The 19,638-nt window shown below is 40.8% G+C and overlaps 1 protein-coding gene and 1 long non-coding RNA gene across 3 annotated transcripts; one reads left to right on the top strand and one right to left on the bottom strand.

The window, feature by feature from the left end:
* The first annotated feature begins 3,833 nt into the window (after positions 1-3,833).
* On the top strand, positions 3,834-5,138 carry LOC139435224 (uncharacterized). Its single transcript, XR_011644508.1, has 2 exons — positions 3,834-4,819; positions 5,040-5,138. It is a non-coding gene; the product is annotated as an uncharacterized lncRNA (long non-coding RNA).
* A 7,791-nt stretch (positions 5,139-12,929) lies between these two features.
* Positions 12,930-18,780, bottom strand: LOC117459377 (putative leucine-rich repeat-containing protein DDB_G0290503). Of its 2 annotated transcripts, XM_034100160.2 has the most exons (3): positions 18,543-18,780; positions 15,090-17,540; positions 12,930-14,178 (listed from the first exon to the last, which is right to left on the bottom strand). In XM_034100160.2, the coding sequence occupies exons 1-3, from the start codon at positions 18,618-18,620 to the stop codon at positions 14,074-14,076; spliced, it is 2,634 nt and encodes an 877-aa protein (XP_033956051.1). In that variant the 5' UTR covers positions 18,621-18,780; the 3' UTR covers positions 12,930-14,073. The 2 variants fall into 2 exon arrangements, with proteins under 2 accessions (XP_033956051.1, XP_033956050.1); XM_034100159.2 differs by lacking the exon at positions 12,930-14,178 and having other exon boundaries at positions 14,192-17,540.
* Between the last annotated feature and the right edge of the window lie 858 nt (positions 18,781-19,638).

The raw sequence follows: 19,638 nt of genomic DNA, 5'->3' as shown, positions 1-19,638 counted from the left end.
CTTTATTTTGGCATGTGATACCTTACAACAAAGCAATGTCTGCTTTTGAAAGACTATCACCCCTACATGTAAATAGTTTAAGCATAGGAGGATTTGTTCTTCTCTGATTGATTTATTTTGAAGATTTTGAAAGAGATGCTCTGTGTTACATGAAAACAAAAAGATGCACAATTTTTTCTGGCAATGTATACAACTCGAGATGACTTGTGGAGGATTGGATTGTTGCTGACCCATAAAAGGGTTACATATGTTATAAAGAAAGAAGAAAAGTAGTTAATAAAAACTGCATTAACTTCTCAAAATGTTATTTTCTGTCTTGCAGTGAACACATTTAAACAGCAGAGGGCAGCAGTGTGCTTTAGAACAGACTACAAAGACTCCACATGTACTGATTATGTATATATTGTAAATACAGTATATTGTGTTTAGTAGTGTAACTGGAAATTAGAAATCAAATTAGCCAAGTTTGTCTTTATTTTCTATTTCATTTTGGTAAGTATCTCCTATAATTTGAGTGCTGCAGGTGATCATCACTCCTGACTCACCGCTGCCAGGAAGACAAGATGACAAACCGAGCTTCAGTTCTCGGAAATTGACAAGACACACGCACGCACACGCACACACACACACACACACACACACACACACACACACACACCTGTATGTCAGGGTCTCAGGAGGTTTCACTTCCTCGTCTGTCATCTAAATGGATGCAATCTCTATCTGACTATAGAAGCAGCATCTTATTGTCGACCTCACACATCTAAAACACACGTTCAAACCCAGCGTATTCATTGTTTAAAGCTTTCGGAAAGCCTCTGGCATCAACTGCAGATCAAATGAAGAAAAGCAGTTATTCAGGCTGAAAGGAAAGAATTAGTAAATGTCCTAAATAAATCCTGTGGCACCAAACAGAAATAAAAGGAGAACAAAAAAGGACATTTTGTATGACTTTGTGAAACCAAAATAAGTGTGAAATATTACCTGTGCACAATTTCATACTCAAAGTAACTGAACTATAGACTCAAGATTCAAAAGCTTTGTTGTCAGATGTTTTATAGATTAAAGACTAGTTTTAACAGTACAACATACAATATACTCAAGAACTACAATACATTCAAAAAATTGTGAAAAAGTAAAATGTAGAAATAAGTAAATTAGATAGAAGTAGAGTTGTTGTTGTTGTTGTTGTTGTTGCTTCATTTGTTGTTCCACCATCCCCCTTTCTGCTTATTTCCTGCAGTGGGATTTATAAAGGGTTATTTTATCTGATTTATTTTCTACTGTTTGTCACGTTTACTCAAAATGCTTTTAAGCCAACGTTTGACATTTTGCGTTGAAGAAACGTTCCCCTAATGACAAACAGCGTCTCATTCCTGCAAACAAAAACGCTGGAAAGTTTTCCCTTCTTTTTCCGAACTGGAACAGCGAGGAGGAAACAGTGGTTCTCAGTGAGGAGGAGGTCTGCCTGCTGGAGGCTGTGAGGTGGAGAGACTGAGTCACTCGGATCCAAATCTCCACTTTCCAGTTTATTCACCCAAATGCAGGAAATGTCTTCCTGTTCATGTTGAAATGCCACAATACGACAGGTAGTGGTTTTTCAGCCAATAAATACAGTGTTTGAGATGTTCTGAGATGTTCTGACCGATATAAGTGTGAATGTAAATGAAAAATAGCGTAACGTGTTTCCATACATTGTGTTTCCTTGTTCTTCTGGATTATCCAAAGGCCTCAGTGTTAGAAGCTTTTGACCGAACATTTTGTTCATACTGGAAAAGTTGACTTCCAATATGATGTCTGGTTATATAAACAATCTGTCTGGTTAGTAGCAAACTAAACCTTGTGAACAAAAGTGACAATGACTCAAAATGTAATGCCGTTTTGTTATTACAAAAACGCTGGAAAATTACAAGCTGCACACATGGCTACGTGTGGCCAACAAGCCTAATTCCATTTTTAAGATGTATTTTTCTTCAGAAAGGTTCATTTCTGTCACTTCTCAGTAACATGTTATTTGATTTTAAGTTGTTTTATATGCTCAGGTACTGGTCAATTTAGAGACAATGCAGCAAATGCATTGATTTAAATTGTAAGAGTACATATTAGGCCTACGTGTTTTTACGTTACATGTTACTTGGTCGACGCTTTTATCCAAAGCGACTTACATACTCAATACTGTGGACAATCCCCACAGGAGCAATTTGGGGTGAAGTGTCTCAGGGACACAACGACATGCTGACTGCAGTGGGGTTTGAACCTGTGACCCCCTGAACCCAACACCAACCCAAAACCCACTGGACCACACGCCTCGCCTATGTCTGTCACATAGATGACACAGATCGAGAAACAGAGGATGACATGGGGACAACTGCAAGAAATACATCAGAAAAAGCATGCAATATTCTAATTAATGCCTTAAAATCAACAGAAATAATAGTGAACATTTTTTTCTACTGCTCCACACTCCAGGCCAGTAGGTGGCGTTAATGCATTAAATAGCTGGCTGAAAACTGCTAATTAACCTGAAACAAAAGGGGCTTTGCTCCTCTGTGGAGATGGGTCTGTCTGCAGACCGCAGCAAGGAGGCGTTTCCTATAGGGGCGTTTCCTATAGGGGCGTTTCCTAACTTTTTTTATCCAGCTGCTTTTATAAATCCTCCCAGAAGAAGTCATTGTTCTAGTGATGGAAATTCAGGCTCTTCTTGCTGAGCCAGATCATTTGGCTCACCAAGAAGAGCCGGCTCTTTCGGCTCCCAAAGGGCTCTTCAGTTTACCACATATTATACCTTTTAATTAAATCAAATGTAGCGCTGTTTTGACTAATGATTTATACGTGTACACATTTATCACTTAAATTATTCAAGACATCCTTTGTACTAAAGTATTCAAAAGTAAAAATGACATGTTTAATATAAATTATTTGCTGTGGCCAATTGTTTTCATTGCATTTACAGACCCGTGTAACTCTCTGATACCACCCAATTAATGCATTGACTTGCTTGTAGAACCACGCTACACAAAACAGATGGCAACACCTATAAAAACTATTTAAAAAAAGGGGCTACTGTATCAACCTATATAAAGTATATAAATATAGTTTTTCTCCCTGCAGGAGAGGGGAGCGTGCTTTGAGATCAACTCAGCGGTCCAGACATAGGCGACATATATTCAGTTGCCAGTTACTTTTGGCATTAGGGCAGGGATATCTTTCAAGGTTTGACATAATGAATTGTGCTACTTTTAAAGCAAGCAACGATGTTTTCAAATCTGTAATCAAAAAGCTCCTCAAAAACACTATAGAAGCAGTTCCTGCCGTTGTTACGTTAGTTCAAACAGTAACAACGGACTACTTTTCTTAGCGGATGCATGTCAATTTAAATCAATACAAAAAACTATTTTTTAAATCAATAAAATATTTTTCTAAATCCATAAAAGCATTTCAATTATTATTGGGAGTCATGTCGTTACTTTGTTGAGAATGTGGCCATGTGTAATAAGCGGGATAATGTCCACATTGCACATTGCATAATGTGCCTTCATGCCGATCTAGATCCCTCCGCAAAAACAAAACAAAAAACGTCTCGTTCGCGGGCGAGAGCCGGCTCCCGTCGTTCACTATAGGAAACGCCCCTATAGAGAGGCGAAGTCACGCCCATCTACTTCCGGCCCATGGGACCCCGGAAGCGAAAAATTAACATTGAATTCAATGGAGAGAGAACACGTATCTTTTGATCCCGTTTGAATTGTGCCAGGAACTACACATATGATGTTTGTCAATCTTAAACAATCAGTTCCATGTCAAAAAAGTCACATTTTGTCGTAAAATTGTTGAAATATAAGACTATGAAAAATACGCGACTACAAAGACTACAAATCCCAAATCCCATTCTGGCTCGCATAAGTGATGTCACAGGCGATAATGCTCCAAGTGGTTGCGACTCGTAATTAAAGCGAAGAAGAAGATCTCATAACTGATTTATTCCCTCCAATAAATAAGAGATTGCTAAAAATAAATTCACTTTTACAAGATGCCTGTGTGCTTTGTACCAGGTTGCAATCACATAAGTGATCATACTTATAGATCATAGCTCGTTCTATCGCTTCCCGTCTGATGAAAGGACCAGGAGTCGCTGGATCAGAGATCTCAGGTAATACACATGTTGTGCATGGAACACAGTCAAGCTAGCTACATAGCTAGTAGCGAGCACGTTAGTTAGCATCACATTACTTAGCCTTGTCATTTGTATTAGCCTTAACATGAAGTGAACCCAAATGTTAAACAGTAAGAGTAGTCATGATGTTAAGTATTTTCTGAAACATTTGAAGAGGAACCTATCGCCAGGTGCTAAGGGGGCGGGAGGTAGGCTAACGGCAGATTAGCATCTGCGATCTTTTCTACTTAATGCTATCTGCTCAAATGGTTAACATTGAACATTAAAAGATCAGGCAGTTCAGGGAGTCGAAGGAAGGAAGGAAGGCAGGCAGCTTTGCATGACATGTATTTATTTATAGAAGGACCATGCATACACAAACATTAATCTCAGCAAAGAGAAGAGATGCAATATGCCAGATTATAGCTAATAGCTAATTTCCATCTGTGGTCCATTCTTCTGGACGTGTTTCATTGTGATGATAGTGAGTCAATCTGTTTGTTGGAAAGACAGTAGTTGAGTGATTACTGAGAGAACATTATTAAAAGAGATAATTATTCAAAGTGTTGTTACTGACCTTTTTCTCTTTTATTTTCTTTACCTCACCTGTAACTGCTGAGACCCTGAGGAACATGCACACTGACCTGCTCTGGCAACCTGATTTCCACTGTACGTAATAGTATTTGGTTATGGTATATTATTTATATACATCAAAGGCACAATGCACCCCCCAGAGACACACATGTATTGAGTGTGATATTGTGCATAGGTCAAGTGAAATCATCTTTACACACTAGAAAACTGTAGGAGCGGCAACTTGTTTTGAAATTGAATTTTTAATATCCGATAATGAAGTTGATCTGTTTTCTTTATTCTTCTCTCTTCCCAGCTCCATCCATCACCGTGCTCTGTTCCTGCAGGTCCTGCTTGCTAATCAATGCTTTATTTTTTTACACAATTACAAATAAAGTCAATGTGTTGTATGACATGAAGTTGTGCTTCATTCGGAGTCAATAATAAATTCATTCTGCCTTCAACTGCACCGACATCCATGTAGCTGCCCCCCAGTAAGATGAACCAAGCAAAGAGGGTCAACATCATGCCTAAAGACATCCAGCTGGCCCGCCGCATCCGCGAGAGAGGGCTTAGACTGACCTGAGACCAGCACACCCAAACACAACGGCTCTTTTAAGAGCCACCTACAGTTTCAAAGAGTTGCAATCCTACGTTATTATAATTATTAAACTGGTTCATGTGTCACTTAGTTTACTGAACCGTGATGAAAGAAATGAGTGAGGTCGTGGTTTACTGAAGTTACAAAGACATTAGTATATGAGTAACTGGTCAGTGTAAACACAAGCTTCTGTCAATTATGGATCACTCAAACTATTTATATAAAAATATGTAATAAAGTTCTAAAACAAGTATTAGGTATATTCCTTGATAGCTTTTGGAGAAGGTTGTTTTTAAGTTTACTAAAATCTATCGTTTCAACTGTTTCACTTTATAAAAAGGAACAGGTGAGTAGAGCATCATTGAGTTTCTTATTCTGTCAGTAAATTATCCAAATGAAATGTTTATCATTATTTTATTCAACTCTAAACAAATTGATTGTACCTTTTTAATAATGACCTTACATGGTTAAGTTAAATTAACTTCAGAAAATCAAATCTGTTCTGAGAAAAAACTAATAAATGTTTAAAGATAGGAACTTGCCATCCCACTGAAAAACAGTCCGTAGAGATTTAAAGGCGTAGTTGTAGTTCAGTCCAACGTTTCATTTGGATTCATTTCTCCAACAGTCAACTATTTTCATAAAGAATATATATATTTATATACAATAAAGTCAACTTTATTGTCAATCTTACTCAGTTTGTGTTTATAGACAGAGATCAAAAATACTTTTAAATCAAATAAAATTATACAATTTACAGATATGTATACAAATATATATATATATATATCCTATATAATGATGGTGGACACTTCACCTCCAGCAGGGCAGATGGCTGCACAAGTCCATCGGGGGATGCTCCCAAAACACCGACTCACTCACAAAGAGACCAGACTCGAACACTGTCTCCTGAGAGGCCTGCACAAAAGCCTTCACCCCTTCGGCCTCGTTTAAAACCCCCCAGTTGATAGCCATGACTCCGTCCAAGTTGTACCCCCCGAGCACCCTCTTCATGAGGGACGCGCATGGAGTGGATGAAAGTCCCGACCGCAGCACAGAACCAAACTTGCTGGCTGTCAACCTGCCCCGCCTGTGTAACTGCCACTTTGTCCGCTGTCCTCCGGTGGCTGTCTGGATGGCAGCTTGCTGGTCTCTGCTCAGTCGCATTGAGGCAAGAATTGCCTCAAGCCCCCGACCCCCTTCACCAGCTCCGGCACGGTGACAATGGCCTGATGTTGAGGCCGCGGCTCTGGCTCAGGTGAAGCCATGCCATGCCACACTGTGCGCCCCTCAGTGCAGACCTGAACCAGTCTACATCCTGAGTGGCGATGTCTCTGGCCAGTGGGTTGTATGTCTCCTCTCACTGTTGGTAGAGTTGAGACACCGGCTGGACTACTTTGGAAGTGCCAGGCTTCCTCCACTGGCACTCAACATCTGTGGAGCGATCTGCCACATGGCACATATTGCCAATGCTGCAGCGTGGCTGCATTTGTACATCCCCCGTGCACAATCACAGACAGCGCTCTGCATCGCGCCATCGCCTCCCATGCAGATCTGTACAAATAAAGTAAGTACCATGTTTGTTAGCATGCTATAATAGATTGAATGAGCAATAATACAAGGATGGTCCGGATCTGGGGGTGGGAGGGGTTATTTTTCCAGAGTTTTGTCTGATTGTTGTTATTGTTTTTTTTTTGTAATTTGTGTTGTACTGGTTGTGATTGTACATTGTATTTTTCTAAATGTGTATGAATACATTTTTGAAAAACATTTGATCAACAATAAAAAAGGACTTGGTCAGGATCTAGACTCAGTGTGTAGTTTATTAATTAATCAATGCTCTCTAGATTAGGAAAACACATACCAGTGTACCCGAGGGAGTCACGCACAGCTGTGCCTGGATAACCAAACAAATTGACAAGATAACCAAAACCCTTGAATCTACACACAGCAAATAAACTCAAACGACACAACGAGATGTAAAAGGAGATCACACATACAGTATAGTCGATATAAAACTGGCCGTTTCAATCTGAAGAGCAACTAAAACAAAACACGGGAGTATACCTTGTTCTTGTGAACACTAATGTTATCCACAGCATACACAGAGACCACGAAGTTCTAAAGGAGAACACTAGTTACTGAAACAAAACACGTTAGTGTACCTTGTTAGCTAATGTTAGCTAGCTGACATTGACGTTACACATTGCACTCATATTACTCACCAACATCTTGTAAAGCCGGTCCCGCTGCTCTTACAGAACCGAATAACCCCCCTTTCGTGTATGTACAGCTCTCAACGTGTCCAGACTTGTAGTCACCTCGTTTTATACTTTTATTCTCATTCTGAAAGAAACAGGTGACATTTGCTAACGTGACGGCCATCTTTGTGATGGTGACGCGTATTGTGCGAGACCAAGAGACCTGTAGTTCACTCAGCGGTTTCACACAAAAAAATGTGTAACTTCACAGTTTTACGACACATTTTAATTTTTTTGACTTGCAAAATATTCTTTTAAATTGACAAACATCATATGTGTCATTCGTGGCACAATTCAAACGGGATCAAAAGATAACCTTTCTCTCTCCATTGACTTCAATGTATAATTTTACGCTTCCGGGGTCCCATGGAGGCTCCCGGAAAGGGAGGGACTTCGCCTCTCTATAGGAAACGCCTCCTTGCTGCGGTCTGCAGACAGACTCTATTGCCTCTGTGTGGGGTTAATTGTGCGATGATCTGCTAGTAATGCCTTGGAACTCCTGAAGGTGTCTCGTGCTGATGATGTGTGTTGGTATTCATCCCCCTCTGTTTAAGGTAATTATCTTTTTAAAAGTACTATAGACTGTTTGGTTAACTTATTTTGTTTGTATGTCATTAGCATTTAAGCTAGGCCTTGTTAAATATATGCTGGTGTGCGTTGTATCACTGTTAATTCACTGTTCATGTAAAATGGGTTAAAAAGTTCAAATATATTTCATAAGTAAGAGTGAATGCTTTGGGCTAAATTGAGAAAATAGTTGAACAAATATATTTTTTACCAAAACTGCCTGATCATTTGGATTGGAAGTTATGTTGCACTTGTGGTGACGAAAAACATTGCTGCAAAAAGTATGCGTTATTGTCCGATTTTATTTAGTATTATGTAAAAGCGATACAGCTGTTAGAACAACTTAAAGCCACACATGTTAACAGGATTACATTAAAATAACAGCTTAAGAACGAGTCAATCTGAGAGGTGTATTGTTGAAACTGTATTCTCTCAATTAAAACCTATTTGTAATGAAATAAGAAACAGTTTGCTCAAGAAACACTGATTCTAGTAGTAAAAGTAACGATCCGGCGTAATCTCAAACCCTTGAGACTAACACTTTCTGCTCACTGGAGGGAAAGAAGAAGAGTCCTTTACTGAAACCACGGTGTCCTGGAGAGGAGGGAGTTATGATGGATGATCCGGCTCCTGGCTTTAATGATCATATAGTACAAGCTGTGTCTCACAGGGAGGAGGTTGTGCTCTAATTATCTGCATCCTTTGGGGGGGGGGGGAGAGACATGATGAGGGAAGGGAATGAAAAGAGGATATCATCACCCGGACTCAGGAATAAAAGGATATTAAAATGCAAAGATCGCAGTTCCCTGTCGCTGCAGCAGACTAACAATCTGTGTTTGACTCCTCTGCAGCACACAGGAGAGGAACCATTAAATACTGCGGGAGATTGGTGCCTGTCAGAGTGGGTTTGCTATTGAAATAGAAGCTAGAAAAGTGGTGCAGGAATGATCTGAAATAAGGTCTGTGGTTAACACAAGATTTTAAAGTTTAAATACTCCACTGCATAACATCTGAAGCTTATATGTGTTTTAAAAACGGTTGCTAACAAGAAACAAATTGATACCTCTCGATGTCATCCTGCTGAACATTAGTCCCCTTTTAGCCGAGCTGTGACCATGATGTAGTTTCTCAATAGTCTAACATTAGTTTTTTTGAGTGATTGAGGATATGTGGAGATTATATAGCTGTACAAAAATGTTTTAGTGTCATAAACATGTATCTGCAGAGCCAATTTCCAGCAATAACCCCAAAGGATCTTGTCCTCTGGGGTAACCAGAAAGAGGCTAACATTCAAGTCTCCCACAAACACGTCATCCCTGCACCGCTCTAATAATAATAATAATAATTATGGGTTCCATTTATAAAGCACTTCATATTTGATTTCAAATCCCGAAGTGCTACAAGTAGTGAGCATGAACAGTATAAATAAACATTACACAACACGGTAGAATAAAAAAAAAAAGAGCAATGCAAAAATAAAAAGTAAATAAAAGGGTGATAAAAAGGTCTAGGCAAAGGCTCTTTTGAAGAGATGGGTTTTGAGGCCTTTTTTAAAAGCCTCCACGGTCTGTGGTGCTCTCATTTGGTCGGGGAGAGCGTTCCACAGACTGGGAGCAGCCGAGCAGGAGGCCCGGTCTCCCGTAGTACGGAGCTTGGTCCTGGGGGGTTTGAGGAAGTTGGAGCGGGTGGTCCGCAAGGAGGTATGGGGGGTGAGGATGAAGCAGCTCAAGGACTCGTTCAACCCGGGAACATGTACTCATGATCCAGGATGTTCTCTTGAGATAAAAGGCAGGTGAAATGTTAAAGACTGTGTGACCTCTGCTGGATGATTCATTACCTGCGTAATAAAAGTAAAGAGTGATGTAACTATTATATATGGCTGTTGAGTTATCGGTAATTACACTTTTTTATCAAGATTTGATTACAAAATATAATTCAAGCACACTGTTGCATTGTTACATGGATCGGATTTCGAGGCGTAGTCGTGGGGGAGGGGGTCTGCAGTTCGGTGGACTAAGGATTGTACGACTGCTTTTTGCAGATGATGTGGTTCTAATGGCTTCATCGGTCTGCGACCTTCAGCACTCACTGGATCGGTTCGCAACCGAGTGTGAAGCGGCTGGGATGAGGATCAGCACCTCCAAATCTGAGGCCATGGTTCTCAGCAGGAAACCAATGGACTGTCCACTCCAAGTAGGGAATGAGTCCTTACCCCAAGTGAAGGAGTTCAAGTATCTCGGGGTCTTGTTCTCGAGTGAGGGATCAATGGAGCGTGAGATGGACCGGAGAATCGGAGCAGCGGGAGCGGTACTGCAGTCGCTTTACCGCACCGTTGTGACGAAAAGGGAGCTGAGCCGGAAGGCAAAGCTCTCTGTCTACCGGGGCGTTTTCGTTCCTACCCTCACCTATGGTCATGAAGGATGGGTCATGACCGAAAGAACGAGATCGCGGATACAAGCGGCCGAGATGGGTTTTCTCCGCAGGGTGGCTGGTGTCTCCCTTAGAGATAAGGTGAGAAGTTCAGTCATCAGGGAGGGACTCGGAGTTGAGCCGCTCCTCCTTCACGTTGAAAGGAGCCAGTTGAGGTGGTTTGGGCACCTAGTTAGGATGCCACCTGGGCGCCTCCCTAGGGAGGTGTTCCAGGCACGTCCAGCTGGGAAGAGACCAAGGGGTAGACCTAGGACCAGGTGGAGGGATTATATTTCTTCGCTGCCTGGGAGCGCCTTGGGACCCCCCAGTCAGAGCTGGTTGATGTGGCCAGGGAAAGGAAAGTTTGGGGCTCTCTGCTGGAACTGCTACCCCCGCGACCCGACCACGGATAAGCGGGAGCAGATTGATGGAAGGATGGACTGTTGCATTGTGGTACAAAAACTGAACACACAAACATGAGCCACACAATTGCACATGGTCATATCTTGTGTTATTGAAATGAACACACACACACACTGGTTTACAGTATTATGCACCATCCTACTTACTCCTGTTTGCGTAACGTTTGCAAACATGTGCAGAGACGATTATTTGAGACATCATAAAGCATTTATTTTTTAATAAAAAAATCTGCTACCTGTATTTTATATAATATATATATCTCTAATAAATAAAAATTGGATTTAGTGCCATAGACTGGGTAGGAAAGTAAAGAAATATTAGGAGACTGCCATTCAACATTTCTTCTTGGAATAGCTCCATTTATTTAGTAATGAATAATTTAGTCATATAAGATTCTAAAACCTATTGAATCTCTATTTATTTTTAATTTATTCATAATCATTGACCAAATGCAGGAAACGATTGAGTCTGCATTTGACATCTGAATGTGTCTTCAAATGAAAATAAATCAATTAGTTGAGTGACAGAAAGTTAATTGGCAACTATTTTTGACAATCAATTATTGGCTTAAGTCACTTTTCTTGCTAATCAATTAATTGCTTATCAATTGTGGGGAAACATTTAAATATGTCATGGGCTTCAAAAAATTATTATTTTTAAATAAGTTTTAATGGCAGAGAAAACAATATGCAATCATTAGTGGCGTGTACAATTGTAGTGTTTGTGTTTTATTTTTCTATAGAGAGTTTCCAAATACACTTCAAAATGTCACTTATAGTTTTATGCTTTTAATATTTCACTATCCAAACCAAACATTATCAAAAATGACAATAATCAGTGATATAGCTCCTCAGCAAGCCCCCCTGTGTGTGATATAACCTGGGGAAAGTTGTCTTTTTTATCATGGGAAAAGCATGGTGTAGATGTTCTCTACATAAAACCCATAACCTCTAACTGAAGATAATTTATACCGCTGCTGTGGCATTGTGGCCTACAGAGCCTTTGTGAGGCGGCACACAACACATCTTCTAAAGATGTTTGCGTTTCGTGGGATATAAATTGTGATGTTCGTCTGCGTTCCAGCTCTATATCATATTCGGATAGCTTGTCGGTGCCACTGCGGTGGTGAATGGCGTCCAGAGGCCCAGCCACTGGCGGGTGGTCTGACACAGAAAGGTTAAATATGGTTCAGCCACGGACACTCTCAAAGGGCCTTGCTTTTAAAAAAATAAGTTATGTAGGTTGTATGTCTTCGCGCAGTCAGGAAATTGACAATACTGGCGCAGTGAGGCACAAGGCTGTGTCAGGGCTGAACTTCATGCTTGACCGTCCAATTGGAAAAAAGAGTCACAACATCACTTGTTTCCGACGGATTTATTGATGGCTCATCAAAGCCCTGGCTAGACGAGAGGTGTAAAACACAATGAATATGCATATTTAATGCCTATATTCATCTTCAACTTCTTTGAACTCAACACTATGACAATAAACTTGAACTCTTTAGTGAAAGCAAAATGTGAAGATGTAACACTTACATCAAATAAATGGTTAAAACATTAACAAGCTTCAAAAGCCGTAAACAATAGGAGAGACATTTGATAATAGAGCACGCACGCACGCACGCACACACAATTGTACTGCTGTCTGCTTCTATAGTTAATTGATCATTTAGTTATTTATGTTAAATGTTGCCCAAATGACTAAAAAAGCATATATTCACATATTAACAAGTTAAAGATCCTCTAATCCTATATTTTTTTAATGTTTGTAAAATGTGTCTTCTGACCGTGATGGAGGTCCTCACACAAATGAATCCTGTTTTAGTGACAGTGTGGTCAGGTTGAAGGCTGAACTGATTTTAGGAATGGTTATTTTTTTATCTCCAAGGGTGCAGAGGTACATGTAAGTGTTACGGTGAGTGAAGCAAGCAGGACCCAAATGCAGATAATGCTGAAAAAAGCCTTTATTTCAAGGATAAAATTAAAATAACTTGGACAAAACAGAACTCTCACCGGTGAACTCATTCACAAACAAAAGACGAACCAACACTGAACACAAGACGAGACCAGACTAAATACAGGGAGGGGTAATCACAAGACGAGAAACAGCCGGGCAGGGGAGGACAAACACAAGGGCGACAGGTGAACACAATCAGACACACCAGGGACACTAACGACAGGGGGGAAACACAGGAAGAAGGACCAGACAATACACAAGGAGGAAAATACCCATAAACAGACATACAAAACTACAAACGTGACAAATCATAAGAATCCTGACAGTAAGCTGTACATCTTCTACTTGAAAACTTTTTTAAATGCATGTTTTTGGCCCCTGAGATACCCGTTCACTCAGAAATTGACCTGGCTGTAATGATCTGCCACTAACTTCTTTCCTACCATTGAAAAAACAAAAGGGCCAAAAGGGCACAGCTTGACAGATAACCAAACTAAGGGAGGACTCAAAAGGAGTCTAAAGGCATACAGGTAAAATAAATACTAATTTACTAAATACTGAACGAAACAAAACCTCACTTCAAGAGTGGTACAACTAACAAAGGGAGTCTACACAAAACACACAGCTAACCTAAAGGCAACAGTCACAAATCCTAACAATACTCTAAACACTAACTAACCTACTCTACACTCTACTAACACACAATATCACACAGAGATAAACACACCAGATTAACCACAGAATGATGAGCAAAATGCGAGAGGCGTCTGTTCACTCAACAGAGCCTCCAGAGTGATGATTGTCCCCAGCTTTGTAGTCCTCTCCAGCAGGTGTGCGCTGGGCTTGCACAGGGATTGGAGAACGTCGGGCCCGGCGTGCTCCAATCAGTGTCCTCGGAAGTGGACCAGGAGAAGGCAGCCAATGATGTTGGGGCAACCACACAGCTCATTTGCATAATCCCACACACAGCTAAAAACAATCAGGCAGATTAATGAGCAGACAAACAGCATCCGTAACAGGGTGCGATAAAATAGTAATATCGGTGCAATAACAGTGTAATGTGGGTGTAATATGTGTGTGATATGGGTGTAATAATAGTGCAATAGTAGTGTAATATGGCTGCATTAACAGTGTTATATGAGCCCGTCTCTGGAGGTACTAGCTGTGGCTCGATGTAGCTGCCTCCTGAGATGAAGTCGTCTCTTCCACCCTTTCTTTTTTTGGCTTTTGGGAAGCATCTGAAGAAAAAAGTATGTATTATATTTTTGCTTTCTGATTTAAATGAATTGAATAGCAATCTGAATACAGCTAGCCAGTGAAAGTGTGGTCCAACATTTTCGTTTGTTATCAAACTCACAGAGTACTATCGGCTGTGCTTTTAAAAACTGTAAAGTTGAAAGACAGATGTCATCTTAAGGAAGATATCAGGGTGTTTAAACCCTAACCGAGGTGTTGGGAAAACATATTTGAATACAGGAAAACAATTGTGTCCTCCTGCTTATAATAGCATCAGATAAGAATACCACATATTTTCTTCTACTCCAAGAGATAGATGAAAATATTTATTTTACACTCATGTCTGTGTTTAACACAACAGCTAGAACTGCAAGACTATCTAAGTTTAGCATACATTCTGGAAGTAGGTGGAACCAGCCACAACCTCAAAAACCTATACAGTATCAGTACATTTAAAAATCCCAAATCAAAACTTCTCACACCCAAGTCATCGCTGCTGTTTCCAAAGAAATTGTTTCTGTAATGCTTATAATGTCTTTAGATAAAAAAGCCCTGGTTTTCAAAAGGGGGTAAGTAGGATAAAACCGCTAGTCTAGCTAGCTCTTTTTAAAGAGGGAATTTGTTTGATACTCTTATTTGCATTTTCCCCAAGACTTCAATACTTATGCCTGTTTTTGACGGAGCTAAAACTGCAACATTAGCTTAACTTAGCATAAAGTCTGTAGCTGTTTTCACCTACTCATGTTCAAACTAATATAATATCCTAAAATGTGAATTGAAAGTAGAGCAGTCATAACTGCAGCTGCCTTTTCTCTCTGATTAGCCGCTGGATCTCCTCCTCCAGTGCGCTGGTCCTACATATGCCCTCTGCTTCTTTTTGGAGCAACAACTTCTCCAGTTTGTTCCTGCTCACCATCTCTGCCACTCTTCTTTGATCGCTGTTCTCCTTCTCCGTCAGCTCCGTCTCGTAGGTTTCTTCCAGGGCCTCGTGTTTACTCTCAACGCTCTTCTGGCTCTCGTGACTGTCTGCAGATGCTCTCATTTTATCAATCAAGCTGGAGATGAGATCTCCTTTTGATTTAATATTCTCTTCCAGCTCTTTAAATCTCCCATGCCACGCTTCCTTCGATTCCCTTAATGTTGTGGCAGCTTCCTCCTCTGTGCCTCGGACCACCTCTCTCCAGTGATCCACAGTGGCAGAACTGTCCTGTATCTGAATGCTGAAACTTTCTTGAAGAAATGTGATTTCTCTCTCTGCTTCTCTTCTGCTATCCAAGAGCTCCTCCTTCAGATCGTCGATGTTTGAATGAGCATCTGACAGCTCCATCTTTAAGCTTGTCTTCTCTTTTTCAAATTCCTCCTCCATCTCATTTATCTTGGCCTCCAGCTCCTCATTCTCCTCATTGACTTGGGTCTGAAGGTCAAACAGTTTGTCAAAGGCTTCAGAGGTGCTGTCATCCTTCATTGTCAGCTTGGCAATTTCTTCCTTCAGGTGGTCGATGTGTGACTGAGCATCCAACAGCTCCGTCCCTAAGCTACTAATTTCTTCAAGCCGTTGGCAGTTCAGATCCGACCAAGTTGTTTTCTCTTTATTAAAGTCCTCCTTCATCTGATTTATCTTGGCCTCCATCTCCTCATTCTCCTCATTGGCTTGGGTGTGAAGGTAAAACAGTTCCTCAAAGGCTTCAGAGGTGCTGTCATCCTTGATCGTCAGCTTGGCATTTTCTTCCTTAAGGTGGTCGATGTGTGACTGAACAACCGACAGCTCCGTCCTCAAGCTTGTCTTCTCTTTATTAAAGTCCTCCTCCATCTGATTTATCTTGGCCTCCATCTCCTCCTTCTCCTCATTGGCTTGGGTGTGAAGGTAAAACAGTTCCTCAAAGGCTTCAGAGGTGCTGTCATCCTTGATCGTCAGCTTGGCATTTTCTTCCTTAAGGTGGTCGATGTGTGACTGAACAACCGACAGCTCCGTCCTCAAGCTTGTCTTCTCTTTATTAAAGTCCTCCTCCATCTGATTTATCTTAGCCTCCATCTCCTCCTTCTCCATCTTGGTCTGGGTCTGAAGGCCCATTAGCTCCTCAAAGGCTTCAGAGGTGCTGTCATCCTTGATCGTCAGCTTGGCATTTTCTTCCTTAAGGTAGTCGATGTGTGACTGAACAACCGACAGCTCCGTCCTCAAGCATGTCTTCTCTTTATTAAAGTCCTCCTCCATCCGATTTACCTTGGCCTCCATCTCTGTCTTGGCCAGGGTCTGAAGACCCATTAGCTCCTCGAGGTCTTCAGAGGTGCTGTCATCCTTCATCGTCAGCTTAGCATTTTCATCCTTCAGGCGGTCGATGAGTGACTGAGCATCCGACAGCTCCGTCCTTAAGCTTGTCTTCTCCTTTTTAAAGTCCTCCTCCACCTCATTTATCTTGGCCTCCATCTCCTCCTTCTCCATCTTGGCCTGGGTTTGAAGGCCCATTAGCTCTTTGAAGGCTTCAGATGTGCTTTCATTCGTCATCGTCAGCTTAGCATTTTCTTCGTTCAGGTGGTCGATATGTGACTGAACAACCGACAGCTCCGTTCTTAAGCTTATATTTTCTTTTGTCAAGTCCTCCTCCACCTCATTTAATTTCCCCAACAGCTCCCTCTTCTCCATCTTGGCCTGGGTTTGAAGGCCCTTTAGCTCCTTGAAGGCTTCAGAAGTGCTGCCATTCTTCATCGTCAGCTTGGCATTTTTTTTGTTCAGGTGGTTGATGTGTGACTGAACAACCGACAGCTCCGTTCTTAAGCTTATCTTTTCTTTTGTCAAGTCCTCCTCCACCTCATTTAATTTCCCCACCATCTCCCCCTTCTCCATCTTGGCCTGGGTTTGAAGGCCCTTTAGCTCCTTGAAGGCTTCAGAAGTGCTGTCATTCTTCATCGTCAGCTTGGCATTTTCTTCCTTCAGGTGGTCGATGTGTGACCGAGCAACCGACAGCTCCGTCCCTAAGCTACTAATTTCTTCCAGCCGTTGGCTGCTCAGACCCGACCAAGTTGTCTTCTCTTTATTAAAGTCCTCCTCCATCTGATTTAACTTTGACACCATCTCCTCCTTCTCCATATTGGCCTGGGTCTGAAAGCCCATTAGCTCTTCGAGGGCTTTAGAGGTGCTGACTTGCTTCAGTGCCATCTTGGCAATTTCTTCCCTCAAGGCGACTTCCTCAAGGCTCTGCTTCTTGATCTCCTCCTCAGCGGAGAGAAGAACTTGATCCAGAGGCTGCAGCGAGGATTTAGGAGACATGGCAAGATCTTCTCCATTGTTGTGACCCTGCACAACATCTGTATGTGCAGATGCAAACATCGGCGCATGCCACGAGCCAAAAAAGGACTGAGAGCTTTGCTGTTTGGGAAAATTAACAATATGATCAGCAATAAATTGACATAATTTAAGCCAAGAAACATATGCACAGACTTTTAACATAATATTATATACATTCACTTATAATATGTTCAAGAGCCTTTAACGAACACTTTATCTGGGATTTACTTCATTGTTCAGAACATGGTAGGAGAAAAACCAAAAGACCAAAAGAAAAATATAATTCTATGTTGTGTCCATATTATCATTCAACCTCTTTGTTAACACCATGTTAATGCAGCCCAGCATTGTCTGTATGTATTGGAGATATCAACACTGTTTCATCAGATTATTCAGGAAATTATTACTTTTGTGTGTCTGTAAAACAGTCGTCCGTTTGTCCGTGTGTGTTAGTTTACAGCTAATTTCCATCTGCAGTCCTTAATAACATAAGTGTATTGATTTACAGCTATTGCGGCAGTAATCTTAAACCAAGTGCCGCGAGGGACTAAACAAGAGAAAAAACACTGTGGATGCGCAAAAACTCAGTCTTTCCAACACAGTATGCGTTTGACCTTTTATTTGCTTTCCAAAAATGCAATATTCCATATGAATGTACGTATCTCCTTGTATGTGCCTGCGTGAGTGCGTGCGGTCAACAAAAATTGTCCTTCTCTAGCTCACTCCCCCATCTATTGCCACCTGCACAGGTAAAAGCAACCGGATATAAGCACAAACGTCACCACCCCAATGCAATGACACGCCCACCACCTATAGTGACTCAAAAAACATGTATCTTAACAAACACAGAAATGGCTTCATATGTGGCTCCTACAACAGCTAAAAAGGTTACTGTAGATTACGTCTTTTCAACAACAACAGACAGCAGTGGTAGTATGAATTGTAGTTGAAATATAGCCAGTGATGCATGATGTCAGATTTTGTGGACAGAAGATTAATCGTAATTTCCTCCCAATATAAAACAATACTTGGACAACTTCCTCCTTCCTTCCTTAGTTGTTAATTGATATCACATTTTCTTACCTGCAAGAGTTGCTCTTCATAGAAGGATTGGAAAGATATTAAAGATTGACTGCGTCTGACTGGCGTTCTGTCGGCCATCTCGGTTTTGAGAATTTCAATATTTGTTTCTGTAAATAAACTCAAATGCTGACACAATTCAGCTCTCCACACAGACAGCGAGTAGCACCTTGTCTGTCAAAAGATGTTTTAACAACTGTTGCTTCCCAGTGTTCCTATGCATTCTGAGACCAAAGCCAGGTGCCCTCTGTGACACTCTTTGTTCTAGAACAGGTTCTAGAATCCCTGTAACGGAATTATGCAAATGAGGGAATGCCTGTGTTCCGTTAAACACTAGACAGCTGATAGTGATCAAGAGTTCCAAATCATTGACTACAAACTCTGACATTCAAAAAACTCAAAGCTAGCATTGCATTTATCGATTCATTCAAGTTCTGAAAAGAAACAAGGAAATCAAGAAACTGTGATCACTACTGTGTGAACTCTGATTTAACCATAATTCACTAATCCGATAGTGTCTTCACACTGTACCTTGAACATTTATATTTAATTGAAAATGCTATTTCTTGCACACTTGATGTGAATTATATTCTATGATTAAATGTTGAGCTGTAAATTGGCGCTTCATAGTGTATATTTGACAGATAGTCTACAGATATGTATATATCTTTCATTGTCAATATGCATATACTTTGAGTTACATTTTATGTTGCAGGTACTGACTAAACTCAAGTAAAAGTAAAGAAGTATGGGCTTCGAAATGTAAAAAGTACCCATAACTAGCAGCTGTTTTAAAGAGTACCTGACCTCCCTTTATATTAATAGAACAATAATGTCATTGTTAGCTAATGAATGTTTCCATGCTGAACAACGGCAACATGACAACGTTTCCATTGGTCCCTCTTCTTTAGAGAAGACCAGGAAGTGATGGATACACGGATCGTGTTCAAATCAATAGGCACGCACCAACACACATTCAGACTAAAGGAACCAGCTGTTTGGGAAATGAGAGAAGTAGAAAGTACAGGTATTTGGGTTCAACATGTGAGAAGTAGAAAGTACAGGTATTTGTGTTCAACTTGTGAGAAGTAGAAAGTAC

Source organism: Pseudochaenichthys georgianus, chromosome 15, assembly GCF_902827115.2.
Source record: "Pseudochaenichthys georgianus chromosome 15, fPseGeo1.2, whole genome shotgun sequence".
Taxonomy (NCBI): domain Eukaryota; kingdom Metazoa; phylum Chordata; class Actinopteri; order Perciformes; family Channichthyidae; genus Pseudochaenichthys; species Pseudochaenichthys georgianus.
This window is presented reverse-complemented; position numbering and strand designations above follow the sequence as displayed.